Source organism: Scyliorhinus canicula, chromosome 5 (genome assembly GCF_902713615.1).
Source record: "Scyliorhinus canicula chromosome 5, sScyCan1.1, whole genome shotgun sequence".
Classification (NCBI taxonomy): domain Eukaryota; kingdom Metazoa; phylum Chordata; class Chondrichthyes; order Carcharhiniformes; family Scyliorhinidae; genus Scyliorhinus; species Scyliorhinus canicula.
The window spans coordinates 37,806,589-37,831,124 of record NC_052150.1 but is presented as its reverse complement, the minus strand read 5'-3'; the positions used below and the strand labels follow the sequence as shown (position 1 = coordinate 37,831,124).

At 43.7% G+C, this 24,536-nt stretch overlaps 1 protein-coding gene across 2 annotated transcripts in view; it reads left to right on the top strand.

The window, feature by feature from the left end:
* The window catches only part of anln (anillin, actin binding protein), a 156,550-nt gene that overhangs the window by 94,058 nt on the left and 37,956 nt on the right, over positions 1 to 24,536 (top strand). Inside the window, exons 12-20 of one of the 2 annotated variants that reach the window (XM_038796920.1) lie at positions 5,412 to 5,559; positions 5,839 to 5,974; positions 6,626 to 6,814; positions 8,774 to 8,900; positions 10,413 to 10,461; positions 10,548 to 10,604; positions 10,958 to 11,026; positions 19,074 to 19,109; positions 23,251 to 23,272. In XM_038796920.1, coding sequence (XP_038652848.1) covers positions 5,412 to 5,559; positions 5,839 to 5,974; positions 6,626 to 6,814; positions 8,774 to 8,900; positions 10,413 to 10,461; positions 10,548 to 10,604; positions 10,958 to 11,026; positions 19,074 to 19,109; positions 23,251 to 23,272 — 833 coding nt within the window. The remainder of the gene's footprint in view (positions 1 to 5,411; positions 5,560 to 5,838; positions 5,975 to 6,625; positions 6,815 to 8,773; positions 8,901 to 10,412; positions 10,462 to 10,547; positions 10,605 to 10,957; positions 11,027 to 19,073; positions 19,110 to 23,250; positions 23,273 to 24,536) is intronic. The other variant, XM_038796921.1, reaches the window with a different exon arrangement.

Below are 24,536 nucleotides of genomic sequence, written 5' to 3'. Positions count from 1 at the left end.
GCACTGTCAATTCTATGAAATAACTCTTATCCATCCAGACTTTGAAGACGTTGTCCATAAAACCTAGTGGGAAATCCAGATTGCCCTCAATGGGATAGAGAGAGCGGAAGTTAAATTAGATCTCCCTTCCAGCTCATTGACCATCCTCCATGCTTTGAGTGTCTATGACAGGCATAGCCTTGAAATCCCTGAGAAACCATCCAGACTAGTCAGTTTCAATATCGAGCCAAATGGATTAAGGCTCTTCTCTGACCCCTTGTATGAATGCAAGATTTTTCTTCTTTAATTTAAAAAAATGTTTATTTAATTTGGAGTACCCAATTCTTTTTTCCAATTAAGGGGCAGTTTAGCGTGGCCAATTGACCTTCTCTGCACATCTTCTTGGGTTGTGAGAGGAGAATATGCAAACTCCACAAGTACAGTGGGCCGGGATCAAACCTGGGTCCTCGGTGGTGTGAGAAAGCAGTGCTAACCAAGTATGAATCTAAGATGAGAGGCTAACTGATACATTTTAATATTTGGTACCCCTAAACCTGCTTTGAACAGGCAGTCTGCGGTTAGGTTAGTTTTAAGCAAGGTTTATTTTTGTTCCATCTATAAGAACTAAGCACCCCATTAATTTCCTTTCGGACTTTAGCACAAAGCAAAATTGGCAGCAACTAAAGGATACAATAACCTAGAGAACACACTCATCTTACTCAATGCTATCCTATCCAGCCACAATATCGGTAAGGAGGACCAACGATGTAGGTCCTACTTGATAGAAGTAAGTATGGGGGGGGGGGTGACGTTTGCCCGTACAAATGTCTGAAAGAGGGGTAACAAAAATACCCAAATAAGTAAATCTTGATAATGGACATCTAAATGGGAAGTTAGCAAAGGGGAAAGGTCTCTCAGCCTTCCCAGAAGCATAGTCTCAAACTTTGTGAAATTGATTTTATAAGAAAAGGCTAAACCCACCCAACGCATCAATAATAGCAAGGACAGAAGTGTCCGGCTGAAATATAAATAGCAATACATCATCTGCTTCTTGAGTTGCTATCCTCTGCTGAATAACCCAGATACCAAAGGATCATGTATCATTGTCTCTACTAGGGACTTAATAACTCTTGCGAGCAATAATGGGGAAATGGGAAACCCTGTCTTGTCCTTCACTGGAAACTAAAATGATCAGATCTGCAACTACGAGCGCGTAGTTACAGTGGACTTTTCTAAAGCACTTGTATCCACTTAACAAACTCCCCTCCTGACCCAAACATGTGTGGCATACAGAATAAATAATTCTATTCCACCTGATCCAAAGCTTCAGCTGTATCCAATGAGATACTAAACCATCTAATGTCTGCTTTTAAATGGCCTGAATCATAGGTAATAACCTACTGTTACATGAATTCTAGCCCTTTATGAACCCAGTCTGATTGCCCTGGTGATCATAAGGAGGTTTCTTCCGAGGTGCTGCACTAGTATCTTAGACAGCAATTTCAAATTCAAGAATGGATTGACCTATAGGATGCACATTCTTCAGGATTTTTGCCTGCCTTCAAAGTTAAGGAAACATTCACTTCACTAAATGACTGCTTCATATGAGTGATTATACGCACTAATCAAAGGATCTATCAGTAAGTCTTTAAATTCCTTATAAAATTCACATCCAAAACCTCAGGCCCCACAAGACTGAAGCTCCTTCAGGGTGAGAGCCACCTTCCACCTAGCGATGGGAGAATTCAGGACCATCCGTTGGCCATCAGTAATTGTTGGGAGTTTAAGGAAGGAGAAGATGCATTCCTGGGCTGTTTTATACAAGTTGGCATAAAACTTTTAAATGCCCTATTAATATCCTCCATCTTAATCATCCCATTACCCTTTGGAGTCTACCAGGTGGGAATAGCCCTAGAGACTACCCTCTTCCTATTACAAAATAACAGGTATCTACTCAATTTGCTTCCAAACTTGTATAATCCTTTGTTTGGCAAACTTTATACTCCTCTCAACATGTTGAGTTAACAAGAGGTCCAGTGCCATTTGAGTTACATTAATATCTTTCAGCAACGAATGGCTAAGATTCCTGCCATATTCCCTGTACCTTTCAGTTTCAGCCAATTTTACCTCCAACTGGCGATGTCGCTGTAGCATTTTACGTCTTTTGTTGCCTGTATACAAAATCACCAAATCCCTGGTATAAACCTTGCATTTTTCCCGCAGGATTGAGGGGCATCAGAGAGAAAATTGACTGAGTAGAAGAGATCAAATTCAGCCTTAGTACGAGACAAAGTTATGATCCCTGAGCAAAGATGCATCAAATACCCAAAATCTAGACCAGGGACTGGTTCCCTTGAATAAAAATTCCAGAAACACAGGTGCGTGATCAGAAATCACAATTCTATCTAGAGTGCAGGAAGTCACTTTGAGTGTAGGATTGTTATTGGCATGACATTGGTGGGGAGCAGAAAAGAAAGTGAACTATATATCTTGAGGATGTAGTTTTCTCCACACATCTAAATACCTTACCTCTTCGCAAACTGATGCCAAGGCCTTTGTCTGTTGGGTAGGGTGATTCCCATTTACGGGAAGGTTGTCTCATCAAAGGGTTATGATTGACAGTTCAATTCAAGTCCACACCTGTCAAGGAATTAGTTTTTAAAAAAATTTAGAATGCCAAATTCATTTTTTCCAATTGAAGGGCAGTTTTAGTGTGGCCAATTCACCTACCCTGAATAGCTTTGGTTGTGGGGACAAAACCCACACACACACACACACACACATGGGAAGAATGTGCAGACTCCGCACGGACAGTGACCCAGAGCCGGGATCGAACATGGGACCTTGGCGCCATGAGGCAGCATTGCTAACTACTGCGCCACCGTGCTGCCCTACCTGGTAAAGGAATTAGTTCATTTTAATTCAGCAAAGTCCATGAAGACTTCAGTATCAAAACCAGGAAAATAATTTGGGGAACCAATAACATTCATGATCGAGACATTTTCTCCATATAATAGCTATATAATATCCTAGATATTATTGCTTCCCCACCCCCCCTACACACACACGCGCGCGCACACACACACACACAATCCTTCATGCAGTCCTGCATTTTAAATAACACATTCTTATTGACTAACACTGCAACACCTTGGTTACTGGTCAAGAATGAGGCAAAAAATTCCTGCCCCACCCAGTCCCTCAACAGTTTTCAGTGCTCCTTACCATCTAAATTAGTTTCTGGCATTGAAGCTATGTTAACTTTTTCCCTTTTTAAGGACAGACATCTTATTTCTGTTCGTAGGATGAGCTCCTCTCCGCATATTCCAGGAGCAAAGTTTCAAAGTAGCTACTGCCATTGGCTTATTCAGCCAAAGAAGGAATAGGATATTTTTATTTTTTTTTAAATTTAGATTAGCCAATTATTTTTTCCAATTAAGGGGCAATTTAGCGTGGCCAATCCACCTACTCTGCACGTTTTTGGGTTGTGGGGGCGAAACCCACGCAGACACTGGGAGAATGTGCAAACTCCACACGGACAGTGACCCAGAGCCGGGATCGAACCTGGGACCTCAGCACCGTGAGGCGGTTGTGCTAACCACTAGGCCACCGTGCTGCCCTAGGAATAGGATATTGACACAAAAATAGAAAAAGGCTTACAAGCCAGACATTTTCATGCCTCGATGAGGCATGCACCAAAACATAACTCCCCCATTTCCAACTATACAGGAGTGCCACTGACACAGTATAAATTGTTTTTCTAGGATATGAAATCTGCTTCAACCCTTGCAGGAACCAGTTAATGATTCTTTAACTCCAAAATACAAAACAATTCCGAAGTTGTTTGTTCCAAGGGTGTTTTCCTAACCTGTTACTAATTCCAATTAAGCAACCCAATGCAGTCCAAATGTCACTTATAAATAAAGTTGACAGAACAGGTTAGTTGCTAATCTGTGTAGATACTTTTGGAGAGAAATCTTTTCAAGAGTAGATCCACTACATTTCTATCTTGTCAGGCTCAAGTCCTATGGTAAACAGCTGTTCAACTTAAAATCTTATAACACATTTCAAAATTACAGACCAACCTGGCTACTGTTAATCACATCATCCATACCCTACTAAGTTTAATGACCTGTTTAGCTGGAACTAAATACAATCCCTCAAATTATCTACACTCCATGGAACCATCCAAAATATAAACAATGTTCCATTAGCTCTTTATCTATAACCACGTAGTGGTTGGAATGAATGTTTAACTCACTCTTTTGCAATACCTTAATTACAGTTTAGCAAACATACTGCCTGTATGTATTTTAAAATTATGTTTTTAATAATACCACTGCCACAAATCTGAAATATATATCTCAATTTCTTACATTCATCACAACCTATAGACTTCTCATCATTACACCAAGGAGTCTTTCCCCTCAAAAAAGAGATGAGGTGTACCACAATAAGGATGAGTGCCACTTGCTTTTATGCCTTCTAACCTCTCCCATTAAGACTTAAGCCACTTGCCCACATACCAACAGTGGTGCTACTCCTATTTATCATGATTAAAAGCAAAGGAGACCTTAAAGCATTTGCCATCATTGTAAACGTACGTATACAAAGAAGAGAAAACTAATATCTATCACTAATATTTATTGATCTCTAAAGTTATGAAAACGCTTAATTATGGACCGGGAAGTTGACACTCCCTGGCCTCAAAGACAGTATATGATGTGCCCTTTCTAACTTAATACGGATAGCTTTCTTAACCAGATTAAGAAAACGTGGCAGCCAACTGGCAAAGAAATTAACAGGAACCTTGCCCTCAACTCCATGTAAACCAACAACCCGGACATTTTATTCTCTGGCCTCAGTTTGCCAAATCATCCAGGAATTCTGACATACCGTGTAGCTGCTTTTCCAAGGATTGCAAGCGGGTCTCAACCCAGGAACTTGCATTTTCGACAGTAAGGATTCTCTCCTCTGCTTCGTTGAGGCTTTTGCAAGTATTCTGCAGTTCTATACGATGAGTACTGATATTCTGCGCTAATAACCCAAGTTTCTTGCAGTGACCTTATTAATAATAATAGCAGTCATCAGGTATAATGCTTTTAAGAGTGCTGGATTGAGAACCCCTTTGGGGATTAAGTCACCATGTTGAGGAGTTGCTTCTACCCCAGTTGCTTCTGACTTCTGTCTTACAGGGACATTCTTACATGAAATTCTTACTCCTGGATAAGGTAGGTATGGGCTGCGCATGCGTGATAAATGAGGTGATTAATGAATGAGCAGTGTCAGATCCCACAGAAACACAGCTGTTTCCATGCTAGCATCATGTGCCCCCCCCCCCCCCCCCCCCCCTTCCCGGTATAATTTGAATCCATCTTGTGTTGTAATGTTGATTTTGTTTTTCTCCCCCCCCCCCTCCTTTTTTTTCACAGCATTGATGCCTATAGGTCTCAAAGAATTAAGAATATCGAGCGCCCTTCAGTGAAACAAGTCATTGTCCGTAAAGAGGATGTTTCTCAAAGACTTGAGGAAAGAAATAGTGCAACTCTAAGTTCAGTTACCATTAAACAGAAGATGAAGGTAATGTCTTCATTGCAAGAGGACTATAGCATGCTGGACATTAAATCAACCTGATTGCCATCACAATTATGCATTTTGAATTAAAGCATTAAAATTGGGACAAGGAAAGAAATGAAGTTTCATTTGTATTTGTCAGAAGCACAAACTGTATTTGGTTTTGTTTGGATTTCATTTTTTTGGGGTGGGACAGAGTCAACAGACTTTCTGTCAGTTGGAACACTAAAATCCCTTAATTTGATTTTTGTCTTGTGTTACTTGGTTTCACTTTATCATTCGAAGAATCTGAACAATGAGATAAATATCCAGCAGAGTGTTATCCACCAGGCAAGTCAGGCTTTAAACTGCTGTACAGATGAAGATCATGGGAAAGGATCTCAGCAGGAAGCTGAAGCTGAGAGGCTGCTACTGATTGCCAGTAAGAAACACGAGGTTGCGATATAATTTATAAATGTACAATTTTATCAAGTGCAAAACTGTTATGCAGTGGTGTTTGGCGAGGACAGTGAATAGTTGAACGGTAAATGTGTGAAAACTAATTTTTGACCAAACAGCTGTTAAGAAATTAGGAATTTTCAAAATATTGAATTTAAACCTATTTGCCTGAATTTACCATTTTTTCTCTGTTGTTTGCCATTTAAAGTATATTAAAAGCTAAAATTAAGTATTTGGTTACTTCTCATTAGTTATGCTATTATACACTCAGTTCTGAATCATCAACAAATTATCCAATGGTGGGGCATTGTACCTAAAATAAACGTCAAAGAAAACTTAACAATACCAAAATATAATTTCTTCGAGGTGATGATGCACCCCAATCTGGTCAGTCAACGGGTGATGCTTGGAATAAAATTATCAGTGCTTTAGAATCATTTTTCCGAAGCCAAATTGTACATATTCCCTTGGGATGGATTATATCAAGTTCAGTTTACAATTGACAGCATTCAGATTGGAAGGCTACATAAAATAAATCTGACATTGCAGCGTAAAATATGATTGTACAATTTGAAGAATAATATGCACAAATTGATTTGTAGAACTATATCTTTTGTTTTATTTTTGCACTTAGGTGAAAAGAGGTTGGCGCTTCTTACTGAACTGAACAAACTAAAGTGTGAGGGAGTGCCAGTCAATAAAAGAGGAGACCACACGGAGAAAGCAGCTAGCGGATTTGCTCCATCGAGGGGCTGTATTGCCCTTTCAGAAATCCGCCTTCCATTAAAGGCTGATTTCATCTGCTCAGCAGCTCACAAAATGGGTAATTTCATTTTAAAGTGGGAAAAGATATAAGGTGTGATTTCGAACCTTCACTCTACATCCATGAGAAATGGGGCACAGGCTCAAAGTCCAGAGAGAATTGAAAAACATGATTCTCACCAGCATGTTTGAGTTCCAGAATGCACCTCGCCAGTGGAGTAGTGCAAATCACTCCATGGGTGCCTGGGAACCTAATTTTAATACATCAGCATGCCATTAGCGAGCACTTTCTCCAGACCTCTTCTCTTTCCCCCCCACCCCTCACGGAATATTCACCGAGTGTCTTCAGAGTTTGTCAGGAATTAGTCTGTATGGCAGGCAGTGAAGTGGGAGAATGAAGATGGTCTCTAGGTATGTACTTGTGCCGTGCCTTGTCTACCACAAGGGGCTGTCATTTGCGTGATATGCTACTTCACCCTTCATTGACAAGTCAATTGTGCCAATGAAATCTGAAGTGCTAAAGTTCACTGCCACTGATTGAAGTCCCAAGCATTGTACCCCAATGCTTATAAGAGTTTACATCACATAAAATACACCGATGTACACCCCAATGCAAGGCTTCATGGTGAAGCCTATTGTTACTTGCCCCATTACAGGTCATGATGGAGGAGCTTCTTTGAGGTGCCCTATGACGGTGCAGACCTGGGTCCCACTCATCCACTCAATGGCCCTGTCGCTTAGCACAAGGTTTGGGGTGGGGTGTGGGGGGGGGGGGGGGGGGGGGGGGGGGGGTGTAGGTACAGGACATCCTATCTCTGCACACCATCCAGGTGTCTGGTCAGGGCTCCCTCGTGGAAACACGGAGCTGGCAGCCATCCCCTCTAATTGATCTGGAGCAACTGCTATGGAGGCATTTAAATTGTGCTGCCCAGTGATTACTGAGCCAGCCTATGAAGATAGTAATAGATAATTTATTGTTTGTCCATAGTATTGATCCACACAGTAATGAGCTGTAAATATGATAGATTTAATTGCAGCTAGATTTGTAGTTTGGTTAAAAACTGGTTTAAAACTTGGTGCAGCAAATATATGATGTGAACATGATCCTATGTGGAACGTGATCCTCAACTAAAAATAGGAAGTGTGAGAAAACCTCAGCAGGTGGGGAGAGCATTTGTAGAGAGAGAAACAGTTAACATTTCAAGTCCAGTATGACTCTTGGGATCTGAAGGGAAGTAGAGCTTATGAGGCCTAAATTAGTTTAGGCCAAGACACAATGCTCCCAATGAATTGTATTAAAATCAACTAGCAATTATTTTGGATATACAGATATAATTAAGTAAAGGAAATAAAATCAAAGTGCTGGAAAAATTTGGGTCTTGCAGCACCTGTGGCGAGAGAAACGCAAGAGTCCAAAATTTTGTAAGCCTCTTGTATTCCGAAGAAATAATTAATTGTAAGATCTATAGCTGAATGAATTGAAGTGTATGTAGTACAGGTCCCATATCGGGGCTGGTTTAGCTCAGTGGGATAGACAGCTGGTTTGTAATGCAGAACTAGGCCAGCAGCGCGGGTTCAATTCCCGTACCGGCTTACCTGAACACGCGCCGGATGTGACGACTAGGGGCTTTTCACAGTAACTTCATACTTGTGACAATAAACGATTATTATTATTATATCGGAAAACCGGCAACCTCTGGTCCAATGCCTATTGGATTTTGGATCTTGCTGGTTTTCAGGTCAGGCAGATTGGACTGAAGTGGGTCAAGTGGGGTCAAAGGTTGCTCGAATCATAGGAAAAGACAGGCTTGCAAATGCAGCACTGAGTCAAACAAGCCAGTAAGGTATTTCATGCATCTAATAATATATTTCATGCATTGCAGCTTAATATATTTGGTTTGTGGACATTGCCAGTTTTCGACAGCCAGATTTTGAGACATTGTACCTGTAATATTGTTTTTATATTTTAAAAGTATTTTTTAATTACATATTTAGCTCATTGCATTATGGTTTCTTACAGATGCTACCATCTATTATTTCTTTATACTGATTAAAGCAGGAGCTTTAAATATGGTGGCCACACCTCTGGCCTCCACCCAGAACGCACTTAGTGGAGATGCTATTAGTTTCCCCACAAAATTTACACTGTAAGTAACAAATGTGGTAACACTATCCATACGCCCACTTTTAACTTGCATATTTGCAGCCTGACTCAAACTATTTTGCACATTGTGTGAACAGCTTATTTGCATTCAGGTAGTCTACCTAGCACAGCATACATCTTTGATTAAAATTACCAATCCAAAGTTAGACTTTTTTAAAAACAAATTATTTTAATTAGTTTATGTCAAATGATAGTACCCCTTTATTTTCATCCTGTAACCACATGCTCCAATAGTTTTGCTGAAGAGATTAACTGTTATTAACTATACAAATAGGGATTTGGAAAGCAGTGGAATAAATGTACATTTGCTTTCAGTTGGAAGGTAATGGGTTTAAGCTCTGCTCCAGAATTTGAGAACGTTACCTGGGGCAGTGGCTCTTGTGTATGGCGTGTGGACAAGGGTTCTCCAGCTGGTCCAAAAGCAAGTTGCTGACACTCCACACCATGGCTGAAGCCACACTAGAGACTAGGCCAGATCATTTGACCCACTTACACAACCAGACTGAAAGACATGATCGTTTTAAATGCAAGTAACAACAATATAGTTTTACCATCAAAATTTAAGTTCCTGTTACAACAAATAACTCCGATTGGATTTTTAATGCCGTTGGACTGAAAACAGAGGAGTGGCAGGAATTTTTGGGCGACTGGGTTTCCTGTCGTTCCACCCGGAAGAGCTGGTGGGCAATACATTGCCCGTCGATCAGAGCAGCACGACAGCTAATTTGGCTGAGTACTGGACTTCCATCCTTCACTTGGGTGAAGTCCCACTTCAGATAGCAGTGGCAATCTTATTAGCCAGCAGGTCTGTAGTTCCACCAAGCCAGCAATGGCCTGAACTGACCTACAAGCAGTCCCCAGATTCATAGTCCCAGAGTCCAGGACTATGTAATGTAGAGGGGCCTGGTTGTGGGAAGGGGATGTGGGTATCTTGATGGAGAGGCCGTGTGGGGGAGCGTGAGCATCCATGAGGGGCAGACTTGTGGGGTGGAGATGGGAGACTGAAAACTGGCACCCCATGTGGAAAAGTTACCCTTGAGTAAGGTATACTCTTCCCACACAAGGACAGAGCATGGTGACCTTCTGGGCTACCCCAACCCCTGAACTAATCCTGCCAGCCTCAAAATTGATATCGGGCAGGAAGAGACCCTGAAGTGGTCAATAATGTATCACTTTAAGAGCCTACATTGGGGCAAGGATGGGCTGCTCCAGGCCTCGCCTACCTGCAAGGCTGCTGGTGGGGCACAGACCATTCTACCTGAGGAACTGGCTGAATGTGAAAACGAGTATAAGACCAAAGCTCTCGCTCAGAATGAGCCATCCCTTCATTGATGCCTCATCAAAAAAGCGCTGTTTAAGAACCACTGATTGAGGCTAACACCAGCACTCTTTCAATACTTCACCACATTGCCATAGTATTAGCAATTGCATGTTTCTCTATGTTTGCAAGTTGGACATATACTTTGTCTCTTAAATTGTTTTTTTTTAATTTTAGGCAGGATGTCTCGAATGATTTTGAAATTGAAATAGAAGTTTATAATTTAGTAAGTATGCAATAAAATGATTCCGCCAGTGTAATACTGTCTTTTGACATATGTTTTCTCACTAATATTGTCATTCTTATTTTTAGACACAAAGCCGGGAGAGCAGCACTACAGACAAGAAGAAGAAACCTAATAAGTCTAAGGTAGGGGAAGCTCTGTTTGAAATTGTTTTCCTTTGAATTATTTTATAATCCATCAGCAGTTGACTGGGGGAAGGGTTAAATATAAAATTACCTGGTGTAATTTAACTGAAAATGCTCTGTCAATGAGAGAGTATGCTCTACTTTTATTTAATTTAATTAGATCGTTACACTTTTTTTGACTTTATACAGGCTAACATGAAATTGTAATTATTTTTAGTTTTGTGAAGTCTCTTCCCTTCAACAGTTTAATTGTTCATAACCAGATTATAGGCTCTGAAACTTTGCTAGTTGTTCTACATTTTCTTATGTTTGCGAAAAACAGCCAGGAGGCTAAATATATTTTCTTTTTATAGTTTCTTTGCAAAATGTCTGCTCTTCACCTGGGAGTATTTCATTACTTTCGAGAACTGTTTTGCTCTTTGGTATGATTCACATTTTCAATACAACAATATTCATCTTCCCTGCTCACACGTCAATAATAAAACCCCAACCCTGATGTCCCATAATTTCTGAGTGGCCTAAATTTGGGAATATTTTGAATTTTTTTCCAGACATGCATTTCAAGTGGACTAATGAATGGGTGCAGTTCAGATAGCACATTATTGATTAATCCCGCACACGAGCTGTAAATGTATTTGATTTATTACAAAGTGAACATTGCCTCCTTGTCTTTTTTAAATTGCCTCACTTATGTTTATGGGAGGTGAACAGCAAGCTAAAAGAAGTTGTACAGCCGTGATTAGTATCGAACTGATTGGCCAAAACTTCCTGATTTTTGCATTGGTCCTCCTGAATGCACATAGTAGAGTTGTTTTACTTACTAATAGCACATCTTGGATTGTTCCCAAAGTATTAAGATCAAAGATGTATGGTTGTGGAATATTGTAAACTGACCCTGGTGTCCCTGGGACGCTAGTGGAAAATGGGCAAGAGCAATCTGTGAACTTGATTGCCATGTTTTACAATATGAGCAAGTGGGGATATTTGTTGAGAACAGCTGAGCCTGACTCAATGAGGCAGTTTAAAGTTGCCCAAAAGTTTGTTCTGCTAGTTGATTACCAGCATTTTCCAGCTGGACTATTGTTAACTAATGTTTTGTAAGAGACAAATTCCAAGTTGCCTTGCGCACTATGCACAAGGATGGTTGGTTCCACATCTGCCTGGTTTTAATTGTACCAATGTGTGGGAAAATGAGTGGCTGTACTTTTATAACGCAGCACAGTAGGTGGGAAGCCTTAGCAGCTGGCAGTGTGACCTGGAAAGGTGACATTTCACTTTTTAAAAAAAAAAACAAAAAACGTTTTAACCATGTAAAATTAAATGTCTCCTCCACCCCATCTAAAACCTATCATTCTGTTACATAAGACCATAAGACATAGGAGCGGAAGTAAGGCCATTCGGTCCATCGAGTCCACTCCACCATTCAATCATGGTTGATTTCAACTCCATTTACCCGCTCTCTCCCCATAGCCCTTAATTCCTCGAGAAATCAAGAATTGATCAATTTCTGTCTTAAAGACACTCAACGTCCCGGCCTCTACCGCCCTCTGTGGCAATGAATTCCACAGACCTACCACTCTCTGGCTGAAGAAATTTCTCCTTATCTCTGTTCTAAAGTGACTCCCTTTTATTCTAAGGCTGTGCCCCCGCGTCCTAGTCTGCCCTGCTAATGGAAACAACTTTCCTACGTCCATCCTATCCAAGCCATTCATTATCTTGTAAGTTTCTATTAAATCTCCCCTCAACCTCCTAAACTCCAATGAATATAATCCCACGATCCTCAGACGTTCATCGTATGTTAGGCCTACCATTCCTGGGATCATCCGTGTGAATCTCCGCTGGACCCGCTCCAGTGCCAGTATGTCCTTCCTGAGGTGTGGGGCCCAAAATTGCTCACAGTATTCTAAATGGGGCCTAACTAGTGCTTTATAAAGCCTCAGAAGACCACTGGGATATATGATTGTCTCTTCTTGCTCATTTATTTGCTGCCCCTTGATGACTTCATCTGCAGTGCCTGCGCCAGTCGGCAGGCCCCCCGTGGCGATTCTCTGGCCCGCGATGGGCCGAAGTCCTGCCGCTGACAGGCCTCTCCTGCCGGCGTGGTTTAAACCACCTATCTGATCGGCGGGGTTGGCGGCGCAGGCGGGCACCGGGATACTGGGGGGGGTCGCGCGGGCGATCTGATCCCGGGGGGTGCCCCCACGGTGGCCTGGCCCGCGATTAGGTCCCACCGATCGGCGGGCGGACCTGTGCCGTGGGGGCACTCTTTTTCTTCCGCCTCCGCCATGGCCTTCAGCATGGCGGAGGTGGAAGAGACCCCTCCCCTGCGCATGCGCCGGTATGACGTCAGCGGCCACTGACGCTCCGGCGCATGCAGGCTCTTACACCAGCCAGCGAAGTCCTTTCGGCCCCAGCTGGCGTGGCGCCAAAGGTGACAGCTTGGCCACTAAAGGTGCGGAACATTCCGCACCTTTGGGGCGGCCCGCCGCCGGAGTGGTTCACGCCACTCCGACACGCCGGGATCCCCGCCGGGTAGGGGAGAATCCCAGCCCTGGTCTTGGATGATCTATCAGCCAGGCAGCGTAGAGCTCCCAGCTGTAGCTGCTGTTACGGCCTGGAGCATTGGCAGGTCCGTGGCCGCGCATGCGCATTGCGGCGGCCTGCTGAGGCTGCCCTGTGCTTCATGATGGATGCGTCCCCCGGACCGCAAAAATAGTTTATCTTTCCCTTCGCCCCTTCGGCTGCTCATGCGCACTGGACCATCTCCCTTCTTCCTCCTCTCTCTCTCTCTCTCTCTCTCTCTCTCTCTCTCTCTCTTTCTCTTTCTGTCCCCCCCCCCCCCCCCCCCCCCCCCCACAGTTCCCCCAGCCCCGAATAAACTGTGGCGACACTGCTCTGAGTTCGCAGCCGCCACACTGAGTTCACGACGGGTGAGACCACATGTGTCCCATACCGTCGGGAACCTGGCCGGTTGGGGGCGGATCATCGTGGGACAGACCTCAGGCAATGGCCTGAGGCCGTGGATACAGTGTGCGGCATACTCCTAATGTATGCTGCTTTTCAATGGGCATCGCAAAAGTGGCACCGCCACCGATTTTGGCGTCATTGGGGATTCTCCACTCCGTCGCTGAACGCAATTTCGGTGCCGAGGATTGGAAAATCCAGCCTAATTGAGTTTCTGACTTCACATTCTCTCCATCACAAAATAAATCTTGTTTTACTTCCGTAACATCACCTTCCACCATTCCTATCTCAGGCCATTTGATGCTGAAATCCTCACACATGCCTTTGTTGCCTCCAGCCAACTTCCATCCATCCATAAACTTTAACTCGTTTAAACCTTTGTTGATTGCATCCTACTCTACACCTAGTTCTGCTCACCCACTGCCCCTGTGCTTGCAGATCTACATCAGCTCCTGGTCTCTTAATTTCTTTTTTTTAAATTTGGGGTACCCAATGTTTTGTTCAATTACGGGGCAATTTAGCGTGGCCAATCCACCTAACCTGCACATCTTTTGGGTTGTGGGGATAAGACCACGCAAACATGGGGAGAATGTGAAAACTCCACAAGGACAGTGACCCAGGGCCGGGATCGAACCCGGGTCCTCAGTGCCGTGAGGCAGCAGTGCTCACCGCTGCACCACTGTGCCGCCTCTTCAATTTCTCATTTATAGTTCTCGTTTCATCCTTTTTATTTTATTAAATCCTTGGTAGCACCCACCACCCCCCTCCTCAACATCACTATCTCTCTCACCCTCCAATCTGTGACAACCATCAGTTTTCTCTATTCCTCTGACACTTTGCCTTTTTCCCTCCCTTCTTTCACTTTTTCTTTCTCCCTCCCTTGCTACTTTTAGGACGTGTCTTAAAATCCATATTGTTACGATCCCAGAATTTGATATAACTGGATGGGAAGATACCAGAATGGAACCCTGGCTCAAAAAATCGTAACTTTTACTTTTACTCATAAGATGGAGGAAAAGAGTCACAAGACCACTAATTAGGTTTAACAACAGGAAAAACATTTATTAAATATGGAAAATTGGATTATAGTACAATACCCCTTTTACTCCACCTTTATTTGAACATTTGCACATAGGTTTTAGGATTAACACAGATTACAAAGTACATCTTCAGCTACTATGGTCTCAACACACACAGTCCGTTTCAAGCACACAAGAGGGGCATGTTTAGCACAGGGCTAAAGAACTGGCTTTTAAAGCAGACCAAGGCAGGCCAACAGCGCAGTTCAATTCCCGTACCAGCCTCCCCGAACAGGTGCCGGACTGTTGCGACTAGGGGCTTTTCACAGTAACTTCATTTAAAGCCTCCCTGTGACAATAAACTATTTTCATTTTCAAGAGCACTGTGGTTGGAATGGCAGTGGCATCGTGGTATTATCAGTGAACTAGTAATCCAGAGACCAGGGTAATGATCTGGAGATCTGGTTTTGAATCCCACAAGGACAGATGATGGAATTTGAATCTGGGATTAAAAGTCTAATGATAACCATGAAGCCATTGTCATTTGTCGTAAAAAGCCACCTGCTTCACTAATGTCCATGAGGGAAGGATATCTGTAATCCTTACCTGGTCTGGCCTACATGTGACTCCAGAATGACAGCAATGTGATTGACTCTTAAATGCCCTGCGGGATGGGCAATAAATGCTGGACCAGCCAGCGATGCCCACATCTCCTGAACAAATAAAGAAACTCTCACTGCTTTGAAGCCAAGATTCTGATCACTCATTTGGTCACCCCATGGGGCTGGTTTAGCACAGTGGGCTAAACAGCTGGCTTGTAATGCAGAACATGGCCTGCAGCGCGGGTTCAATTCCCATACCAGCCTCCCCGAACAGGTGCCGGAATGTGACGACTAGGGGTTTTTCACAGTAACTTCATTTAAGCCTACTTCCGACAAAAAGATTATTATATTCCTAATATTTCATTGTTGATATATTTTAGTGCCCTTGGAGGTTTTCTACATTGGTGGCAACATGCACATATTTTCTATGTGGAAACTCAGACAATGCTATCTCAATGTTTCCCAGACTTTTGTAGGTGACCAAGAAAAACAAGGGACTAGTTTAAAACACCAGTGGAGTCGAGCTGAACCTTCTTAAATATAACTTCTGTATGTTGTGGAAGGGTGGGGGAGGAAGGCGATCCTCCAGAGCCAAGTATATTCAGTACCATGGTTTGTGGGGATGTACAGTCCTATAAATAACCAGATGGTTGAAGTACCAGGCTGCTATTTGCCTTCTGGAGTTGTGCTCTATCGTGTGTATTTACTTTCAGGGGGATTGGAGAGATTGATGTTTTAAAATTTTAAATGAATCGACTTTCTTTTGAAATCAATGATGCGGTGTGCTATTAACATTAGAACTAACAGTTAACTTCTGCAATTAACATGTTCATTTTTGTTGACCGTTGGTTCTTTTGGCGTTTGCTATTCAAGAAGTTACATAGAGAAGCTGGAACAGTAATGGGATACTCGGTGGGAAAGCACAAGAGGAGGGATTAAAGCATGGCAAGAATATGATAATAGGAGGAAAATCCCGGAGAAAGGTGTATGTGTAAATGAAATAACCGGAGACATAAACTGAGAATAAAAGCAGCTGGTTAAGAATAGATATGCCCGAACCATTTGGAAGCAGAATTCAAGGCCAAGCAAGATGTTATTCATTTAGTTACACTGAACATTTTAATAAGCAACTTTGTTAGAGGCTGTGATTGACTTACAAAGTAAGAGATAATTGAGTACCTCTTACCATCTCTGCTATAATGTTAATTCTAACACATGTAGACACCAATAGACTTTGAACAAATTAATCTAGCTTTGACCAACCTTTGCCTTTTTAAAAAATCACTTATGGAATGTGAGCGTAACTGTCGAGGCCAACTTTTGCCTATCCTTGAGAAGGTGGTGGTGACCTGCTGCCTTGAACCATGGCAGTGCATGTGATGTAGGTACACCCATAGTGCTGGTAGGGAGGACATTCCAGTTTCTGACTCGGCGACAGTTGAGGAATGGCATTCCAAGTCAAGATGGTGTGTAACTTGTAGGGGACCATACATGTGATGGTATTCCGATTTGTCTGTTGTACTTTTCAGATGGTAGAGGTTGTTGGTTTGGAAGGTGCTGTTGAAGGAGGTTTGGTGATTTGCTGCAAGACACTCTACAGTCACAGTGCGCCTATGGTGAAAGGAGTGAATGTTTAAGGTGGTGGAGGGGTGTCACTTAAGTTAGCTGCTTTCACTTGGATGGAATTGAGCTTCTTGAGTGCGGTTGGAGCAGCATTCAATCAGGCAAGTGGAGAGTACTCCCCTGAGTTGTGTTATGTAAATGTTCAGGCTTTGGGGAGTCAGAAGACGAGATACTCGCCACTGAATTGCCAGCCTCTGACCGTTTCTTGTAGCCCCATTATTGATTACGTTTCTGGTCAATGATGACCCTTCACCCCCTGATGTTGTTGTTGTTGGCGGTGTTTCAACGATCGTAATGCCATTGAATGTCAGGAGGAGGTGGTTAAATTGTCTTGTTGGCAATGGTCATTATGTGGAAAGTATGTGGGCCAAATGGTACCACTTATCAGCCCAACCCTGATTGTTGTCAGGTCTTGCTGTATGCGGACAAATCATGGTAGTAGTAAAGACAAAGCTGGTATTGGCACGCAGGTCAAAATAGATAGCAAAATAGCTAACACGGCATCCAGAAATTAATACTTGTATTGGCCTGTAAATATGCAATATTAAATGTAATTAAGATTACAATGCAAAATACTGCAGTTGCTGAAAATCTGAAATATAACCAGAAAATGCTGGAAATACTAGGGTCTGATCTGTGAAGAGAGGCGAGAGTTAATATTTGAAGTCCAATAACCTTTCATCAGACCTGGAAGAAAGCTGTTGTGTAATGGGATTAAAGCAAGTACAGAGGCAAGGGTGGTGAAAATAATGCAATGTGGTCTCCTCTTCAAAAGTTCAAAATCATGCTTGCTGACGAACAGAACTGTTCCAACTTGTGTATTGAACACTTCTGTTCAGTCAGCAAGCGTGACCTTGAACTTTAATTCACCTGTCATTTTAATTCTCCATTCCACTCCTACTCTGACCTCTCTCTTCTGCTATTCCAGCGAAACTCAATGTAAGGTCAAGGAACAGCATCTTATATTTTGCTGAGGCACCTTGCATACCTCAATATTGAGTTCAATTATTTCAGATCATTACCTTTTCCGTTAATGTTTTTTTCCTTTTGTTTTTTTTGTTTCTAGATGGCAATTGTTGCTGATGATTTAGCTTTCCCATATACAGTATTGCTAGATCTACCTTTTTGTTTCTTGTCTCATCACCTCTTGACTTTCAGCATCATCCCTCTAGTCATTTAATCTCTCACTGGCTTTCAACCATAACACAGGCCTTCATTTTTGTTCTTGCCTCACTCACAACCTCTCCCTGCCTCTGCACTTGCTTAATTAAAATCCTTTTCTGGTTCTGATGAAGGGTCATTGACCTAAAACATTACCTCTTTTTCTCCACAGTGCTGCCATACCTGCTGAGTGTTTCCTGTGTTTTCATATTGATTGATTGGCATTTCATGGCACCAGAGATTGGCGACTCTCTGCGAGCTCTCACCCAGATCCTTTTCTTTTATCACCATTCCAGCTTACTAAAACTCTTTTCCACTTCATATATAATTTGCACTGTAACCAATTACTTATTTGTCGATGTATTTTGTTGATTATTCTTTTTGTCTACTGTGTACATTCCCTTGGCCGCAGAAAAATACTTTTCACTGTACTTCGGTACATGTGATAATAAATAAATCAATCAGCTATTTTTAAAACCAGATTAACTGGATTTAGCATTTTTAGTTATGAAATTAAGCACAATCATTTATTTTAAGATTAAATAAATGCTGTGGGAATGGAAGGAAATAGGACTTTGGCCACTCAGCTGGGTAGTGGTTGTCTTTGGCTGTCAAGTCATAAGTGAGGAAAGGGAATTGCAAATTGCCGTAGGCGTTTCTGAAAATCTTGCTTGTAATGAAAGTTACATTGTAAAAAAATGTTTTAAGAAAAAGAAGCTGAATGGAACAGAACTGCTAAAACTGATCTAGTATGCCTTATTATAGTTCAAACATTTTTGTTGAATGCGCATGACTAGAAGGCAATTTCAGAAACGTTTTTTAGTCTCCCATGCAAAAGGAAACCTGCACTTCTTTATGGATTTCGACACTCAGGTTTTGTTTAACCTCTAATCGTGGGCTATTGCTCAATGGAAAACGGTCCATTACTTCCTTTTGCCCCTTTCAAAGATGGAATATAACATTTTAACAACTTTTTAACGAATCATAAATTTCCATAGTTACACACATTCGGGGGCATTCTGGTTGCATGCAAGTACCAGAAGGGTAATTTTAACACGAATGACTTGTGTCAAAAACTAAAAGATTGTTTTTTTTCTTAGGCCATTACTCCAAAGAGGCTGTTGACTTCAATCACAGTAAGTTATATTACCACACAATATAGTGTACTGCATTAAGTAGTTTGCTACTGATAATGTGCATTAGTTAAGATTTTGTTTTAATAAACAATTTTGTTGAGGCATTTTGGCATAGTAAACAACAATACAAAACACTGTGCAAGGAACAATCAACATAGTGCAAAAAACTAGCTCTCCTTCTACAAGGGCCCACCTCACTAACCTCCTAATCTACATGTTACTTTAGCGAAGAAGTCGATAAATGGCTGCCACCTCCGGGCGAACCATGACAGTGACCCTCTCAGAGCGACCTTAATTTTCTCCAATCCGAGGAAGCTCACCATGTCCGACAGCCAGGCCTCTGACTTCGGGGGCTTTGAGTCCCTCCATGCCAGCAGAATTCGACGCCGGGCTACCAGAGAAGCAAAGGCCAAAAAGTCAGCCTCTCTCTCCTTCTGGGCTCCCGGCCTCCAAAACCCCAAAAATTGCCACCTCTGGACTCATCACCATCCTAGTTTTCAGTACCCGGGACATAACGTCCGCGAATCCCTGCCAGTACCCCTGAGTTCTGGACATGCCCAGAACATGTGGACATGGTTCGCTGGACCTCCTGCACATCTGGCGCACCTGCCCTCCAGCCCAAAGAATTTACTCATGTGGGCCCGGTGGACAACCTTGAACTCCCAACAAAGAACAGATCCCCCATCCTCCCAATCCCAGCCCTCCGCCGTGTTCGGAACCCACCGTCCATATTCCCTGGGGCAAACTGATGATTATCGCAAATTGGGGACCAAACTGATGCTCTCACTTCCACCACGTGCCTTCTCCATTGGCCCCAGATCCGCAAAGTCGCCACCTATAGTGGTGGCGGGAGTGGCAGAGGTGCCCATTGCCTGGACTACAAACCACTAACGTTGCCATGTTCAGTTTATACCCCGAGAACAGCAGTGGGGAGAGGGGGCACCCCTGCCTTGTCCCTCAGTGCAGTCTAAAATAATCAGACGTCATCCTATTCGTCCTTACACTAGCCTCCGGAGCCTGGTACAGCAGCCTAACCCAAGCCCTCCCCGAACCCAAATCGTCCCAGCACCTCCCATAAATAGTCCCACTCAACCCGGTCAAAAGCCTTCTCGGCATCCATTGCCACAACTACCTCTACCTCCCTACTCTCCGGGGGCATCATGATCACATTGAGCAGCCTTCTTAGGTTGGCCACCAACTGCCTGCCCTTGACGAACCCGGTTTGGTCTTCCATAATAACGTCCGGCACACGGTTCTCAATCCTAGCAGCCAAGAGCTTGGCCAGTAATTTTGCATCAACATTGAGCAGAGAGATCGGCCCATAGGACCCACGTGCCTTTGAGGTCTTTGTCCCGTTTCAATATCAAAGAGATGGTGACCAGGGCTGCCAAACTGGTGCCCCTGCTTGAAGCAGCCTCCATCCGCCCCCACACCCACCATCCACTTCCTTATCATAGCTATGTTGCCGCCCAGTAGTAATTACTAACGTTTGGCAGCGCCAACCCCCCTTCCCCTCGGTTCCTCTCGAGCATCAAGCTTCTACCCGCGGGGACTTCCCCACCCACAAAAATCCCATAATCGTTTTATTGATCTTAAAAAAGGACCGTGGAATGAAAATGAGGAGACACTGGAATACAAACAGGAATCTTGGGAGGATCGTCATTTTAACTGTCTGCACTCTCCCTGCTCGTGTCAGTGGGAGTGCATCCCACCTCCGGATCTCGACCCTCATTTGCTCCACCAACTGAGATAAGTTCAAACTTGTGCAACCGGCCCCAGTCCCGCGTCACCTGTATCCCTAATATCTAAAACTGTCCCCATACTAACCTAAACAGCAGCCCCCTCAGTCGACCCTCCTGGCCCCTCGCCTGGACTAGAAACAACTAACATTTTGTCATGTTCAGTTTATACCCCGAGAACAGCAGTGGGGAGAGTGGGCACTCCTGCCTTGTCCCTCGGTAGAGTCTAAAATAGTCAGACGTCATTCTATTCGTCCTTACACTAGCCTCCGGAGTCTGGCACAGCAGCCTAACCCAAGCCCTCCCCGAACCCAAATCGTCCCAGCACCTCCCAGAAATAGTCCCACTCAACTCGGTCAAAAGCCTTCTCGGCATCCATTGCCACAACTACCTCTACCTCCCTACTCTCCGGGGGCATCATGATCACATTGAGCAGCCGCCTTAGGTTGGCTACCAACTGCCTGCCCTTAATGAACCCGGTTTGGTCTTCCATAATAACGTCCGGCACACAGTCCTCAATCCTAGCAGCCAAGAGCTTGGCCAGTAATTTTGCATCTACATTGAGCAGAGAGATCGGCCCATAGGACCCACATGCTTCCAGGTCACCCCTCGGCCTTCTCTTTGCAAGAGAAAAGAGACCTAGTCTGTTCATCCCCTCCTAATAATTATAATGCCCCATTTCTGGTAACATCCCTGTGAATCCTTTTTGCACTCCCTCGAGTACCTTTTGTATATTTTTAATAATAAGATGATCAGAATTATCTGAAGTGCCCAAGAGAGAAAATGCTGGAAAATCTCAGCAGGTCTGGCAGCCTCTGTAGTGAGAGAAAAAGCTAATGTTTCCAGTCCAGATGACCCTTTGTCAAAGCTGTATGAAGGACTCCAGGAATGGTCAAACCAAAGTTGTTTTGCATAACTTCTTTGCTTTACAATTCTATCCTTGGAGAAATAAATCTTCGCACTGGTTTACCTTACGGTTCCTCTACCCAACTTATATTCCTCCGGCACAATTTTCCCATCTCGTGGTGGGCAGGAGAGGGGAATCTAGCAACAGGCAAAAACTTGGAAACCCGTCGGTGTAATACCAGTTTGCAATTCTCCCGATGGCAGGTTGGTTAATCGCTGCCTAGTGGAGCCATTTGCATTCATTTAATCTAATGTATTCTCGCCGGAATCACCTACGCCTTCCAATCTTGCATTACACCAACGGGAAATTACGTTAGTCTCAAACCCATTTGGAAATGTGTGGGGCGGAATTCTCCACAGGGGGCCGAATTCGTGAAGGCTGTCGTGAACTCGACTGAGGTTCACGACGGCCTCGGAGCCCGCTCCCCGCACCTAATTCACCCCCACCCGGGGGACTAGGAGCGGGCCTCCGTCTTTCTCGGCAGCGACCTCGTCACGCTGAGAATGTGAAGTCATCCGCGCATGCGCGAGTTGCCTGTTCCAACCCGCGCATGTGCGGATGACTTCATCACGCAGACGGCACGAACCCGCGCATGTGCGGTGGCCGTCTTTCTCCTCAGCCGCCCGGCAAGACGTGGCGGCTTGATCTTGCCGAGCGGCGGAGGGGAAAGAGTGCGTCCGTTTTGGACGCTGGCCCGACGATCGGTGGGCACCGATCGCGGGCCTGTCCCCTCCCGAGCACAGTCGCGGTGCTCCCGTCCCAATCGGGCCCCTAGATGCCCTAAACGGGCATCTGGCGCCCGTTTCATGAATGCAGCGACCAGGTGTGGTTGCTGCCGTGGTGAAACGGGTGTGACGGGCCGGCCGCTCGGCCCATCGGGCTCGGAGAATCGCCGTTCGCCGTGAAAAACGGCGAGTGGCGATTTTTACGAGCCGGGAGGGGGGGAATGGGGGGGGGGGGGGGGGGGGGAGGATCGCTGGGGGCGCCAGGGTGGCGTAAAAAATGTCGGGAGGCCCTCCCACGCCACGTGGGGACCAGAGAATTCCGCCCGTGGCGTTCAGAGGTCCGAATTCAGTTTGCTGTGACTTTGTGGTGAGTGGAACATATGCCTTTGAGATAGAGGATCAGCCATAACATATCGATTGGCAGAGCTGGCTTGAAGGGCTGAATGATGAATTAATGCAGATAAATAACTGTCCTTTACCTCTTCAAAATCCATGCTGACAATGTACTTTTAGTTTTTAGAGCAACAAAGAGATCTGAACAGAGTATTTGGCTAGACCCTTGTTTGAATGGTGCAAGGTTTGGGGAGGATTAAAGTGGAAAGCAGAGACTGAAATTACCTCTTTTAAATAAAGAGGTTTTCTTTTATGCAGTTGAATTCTGATTTAATTAAAGCCTAGATAGCCTGTATTTGTTACTTTAGATTCTACATTTATTCTGTGATTTTATGAATAAAATATAATGTTAATTTTTTTTTTTTCATTGCAAACAGAAAAGCAACTTGCATACACCAGGTAAGTTGAAATATATTTTAATATTAGCTGGTATGACTTCGACTGTAAGACATAGGAGCAAAATTAGGCCAATTGGTCCATCAAGCCTGCTCCGCTATTCAATCGTGGCTGATAATTACCTCATTCCCATTCTCCCCATAACCCTTGATCCCCTTATTAATCAAGAACCTATCTATCTCTGTCTTAATGACACTCAATGACTTGGACTTCACAGCCTTCCATGCCAATGAGTTCCACAGATTCACCACCTACTAGCTGAAGAAAATCCTCCTCTTCTCTGTTTTAAAAGATCGTCCCTTCAGTCTGAGGCTGGGCTCTCTGGTTCTAGTTTCTCCTGTGGTGGAAACATCCTCTCCACGTTCACTTTATCTAGGCCTCTCAGTATTCTGTAAGTTTCAATGAGATCCCCCCTCATCCTCCTAAACTCCTTCGGGTACAGACTCAGAGTCCTCAACTGCTCCTCATATGACAAGTCCTTCATTCTAGGGATCATTCTTGTGAACCTCCTCTGGACCCTTTCCAAGGCCGGCACATCCTTTCTTAGATATGGGCCCAAAACTGTTTATAGTATTCCATATGGGATCTGACGAGAGCCTTATACAGCCTCAACAGTACATCCCTGCTCTTGTATTCTAGCTCTCCCAACATGAATGCTAACATTGCATTTGCCTTCTTAATTGCCAACTGAACCTGCATGTTAACCTTAAGAGAATCCTGAACGACGGCCCCTATGTCCCGTTGTGCTTCTGATTTCTGAATCCTTTCCCCATTTAGAAAATAGTCTCTGCCTCGTTTCTTCCTACCAAAATGTATTACCTCACAACTTTTCCACCTTGTATTCCATCTGCCACTTCTTTGCCCACTCTACTAGCCTGTCTAGGTCCTTATGCAGTGAAGAGGAGCGCTGCCCCTTCATCAGACTTCACCCGATGAAGGAGCAGCACTCTGAAAGCTTGCAATTTCAAATGAACCTGTTGGACTTTAACCTGGTGTGTGAGAATTTTTACTGTAATATTTTTCTAAAGATATCTACTGTCGCAGTAACTGAAACCTAAAATGACTTTAAGTTGAAACTGAACAGATAGGTTCCTTTATTCTTTAGTTAACAGTACTGTTTTTAAATCTGAACGTTTGGATGGACTTATTTTAAAAAGAAAAGTGGTTTATACTGTGTTTATGGTGTTAGTTAATTTTCACTTGTGGACTACAGCATCGTAATTTGACACTGCATTCATAAATACATACATTAGCAAACATTTGGTAC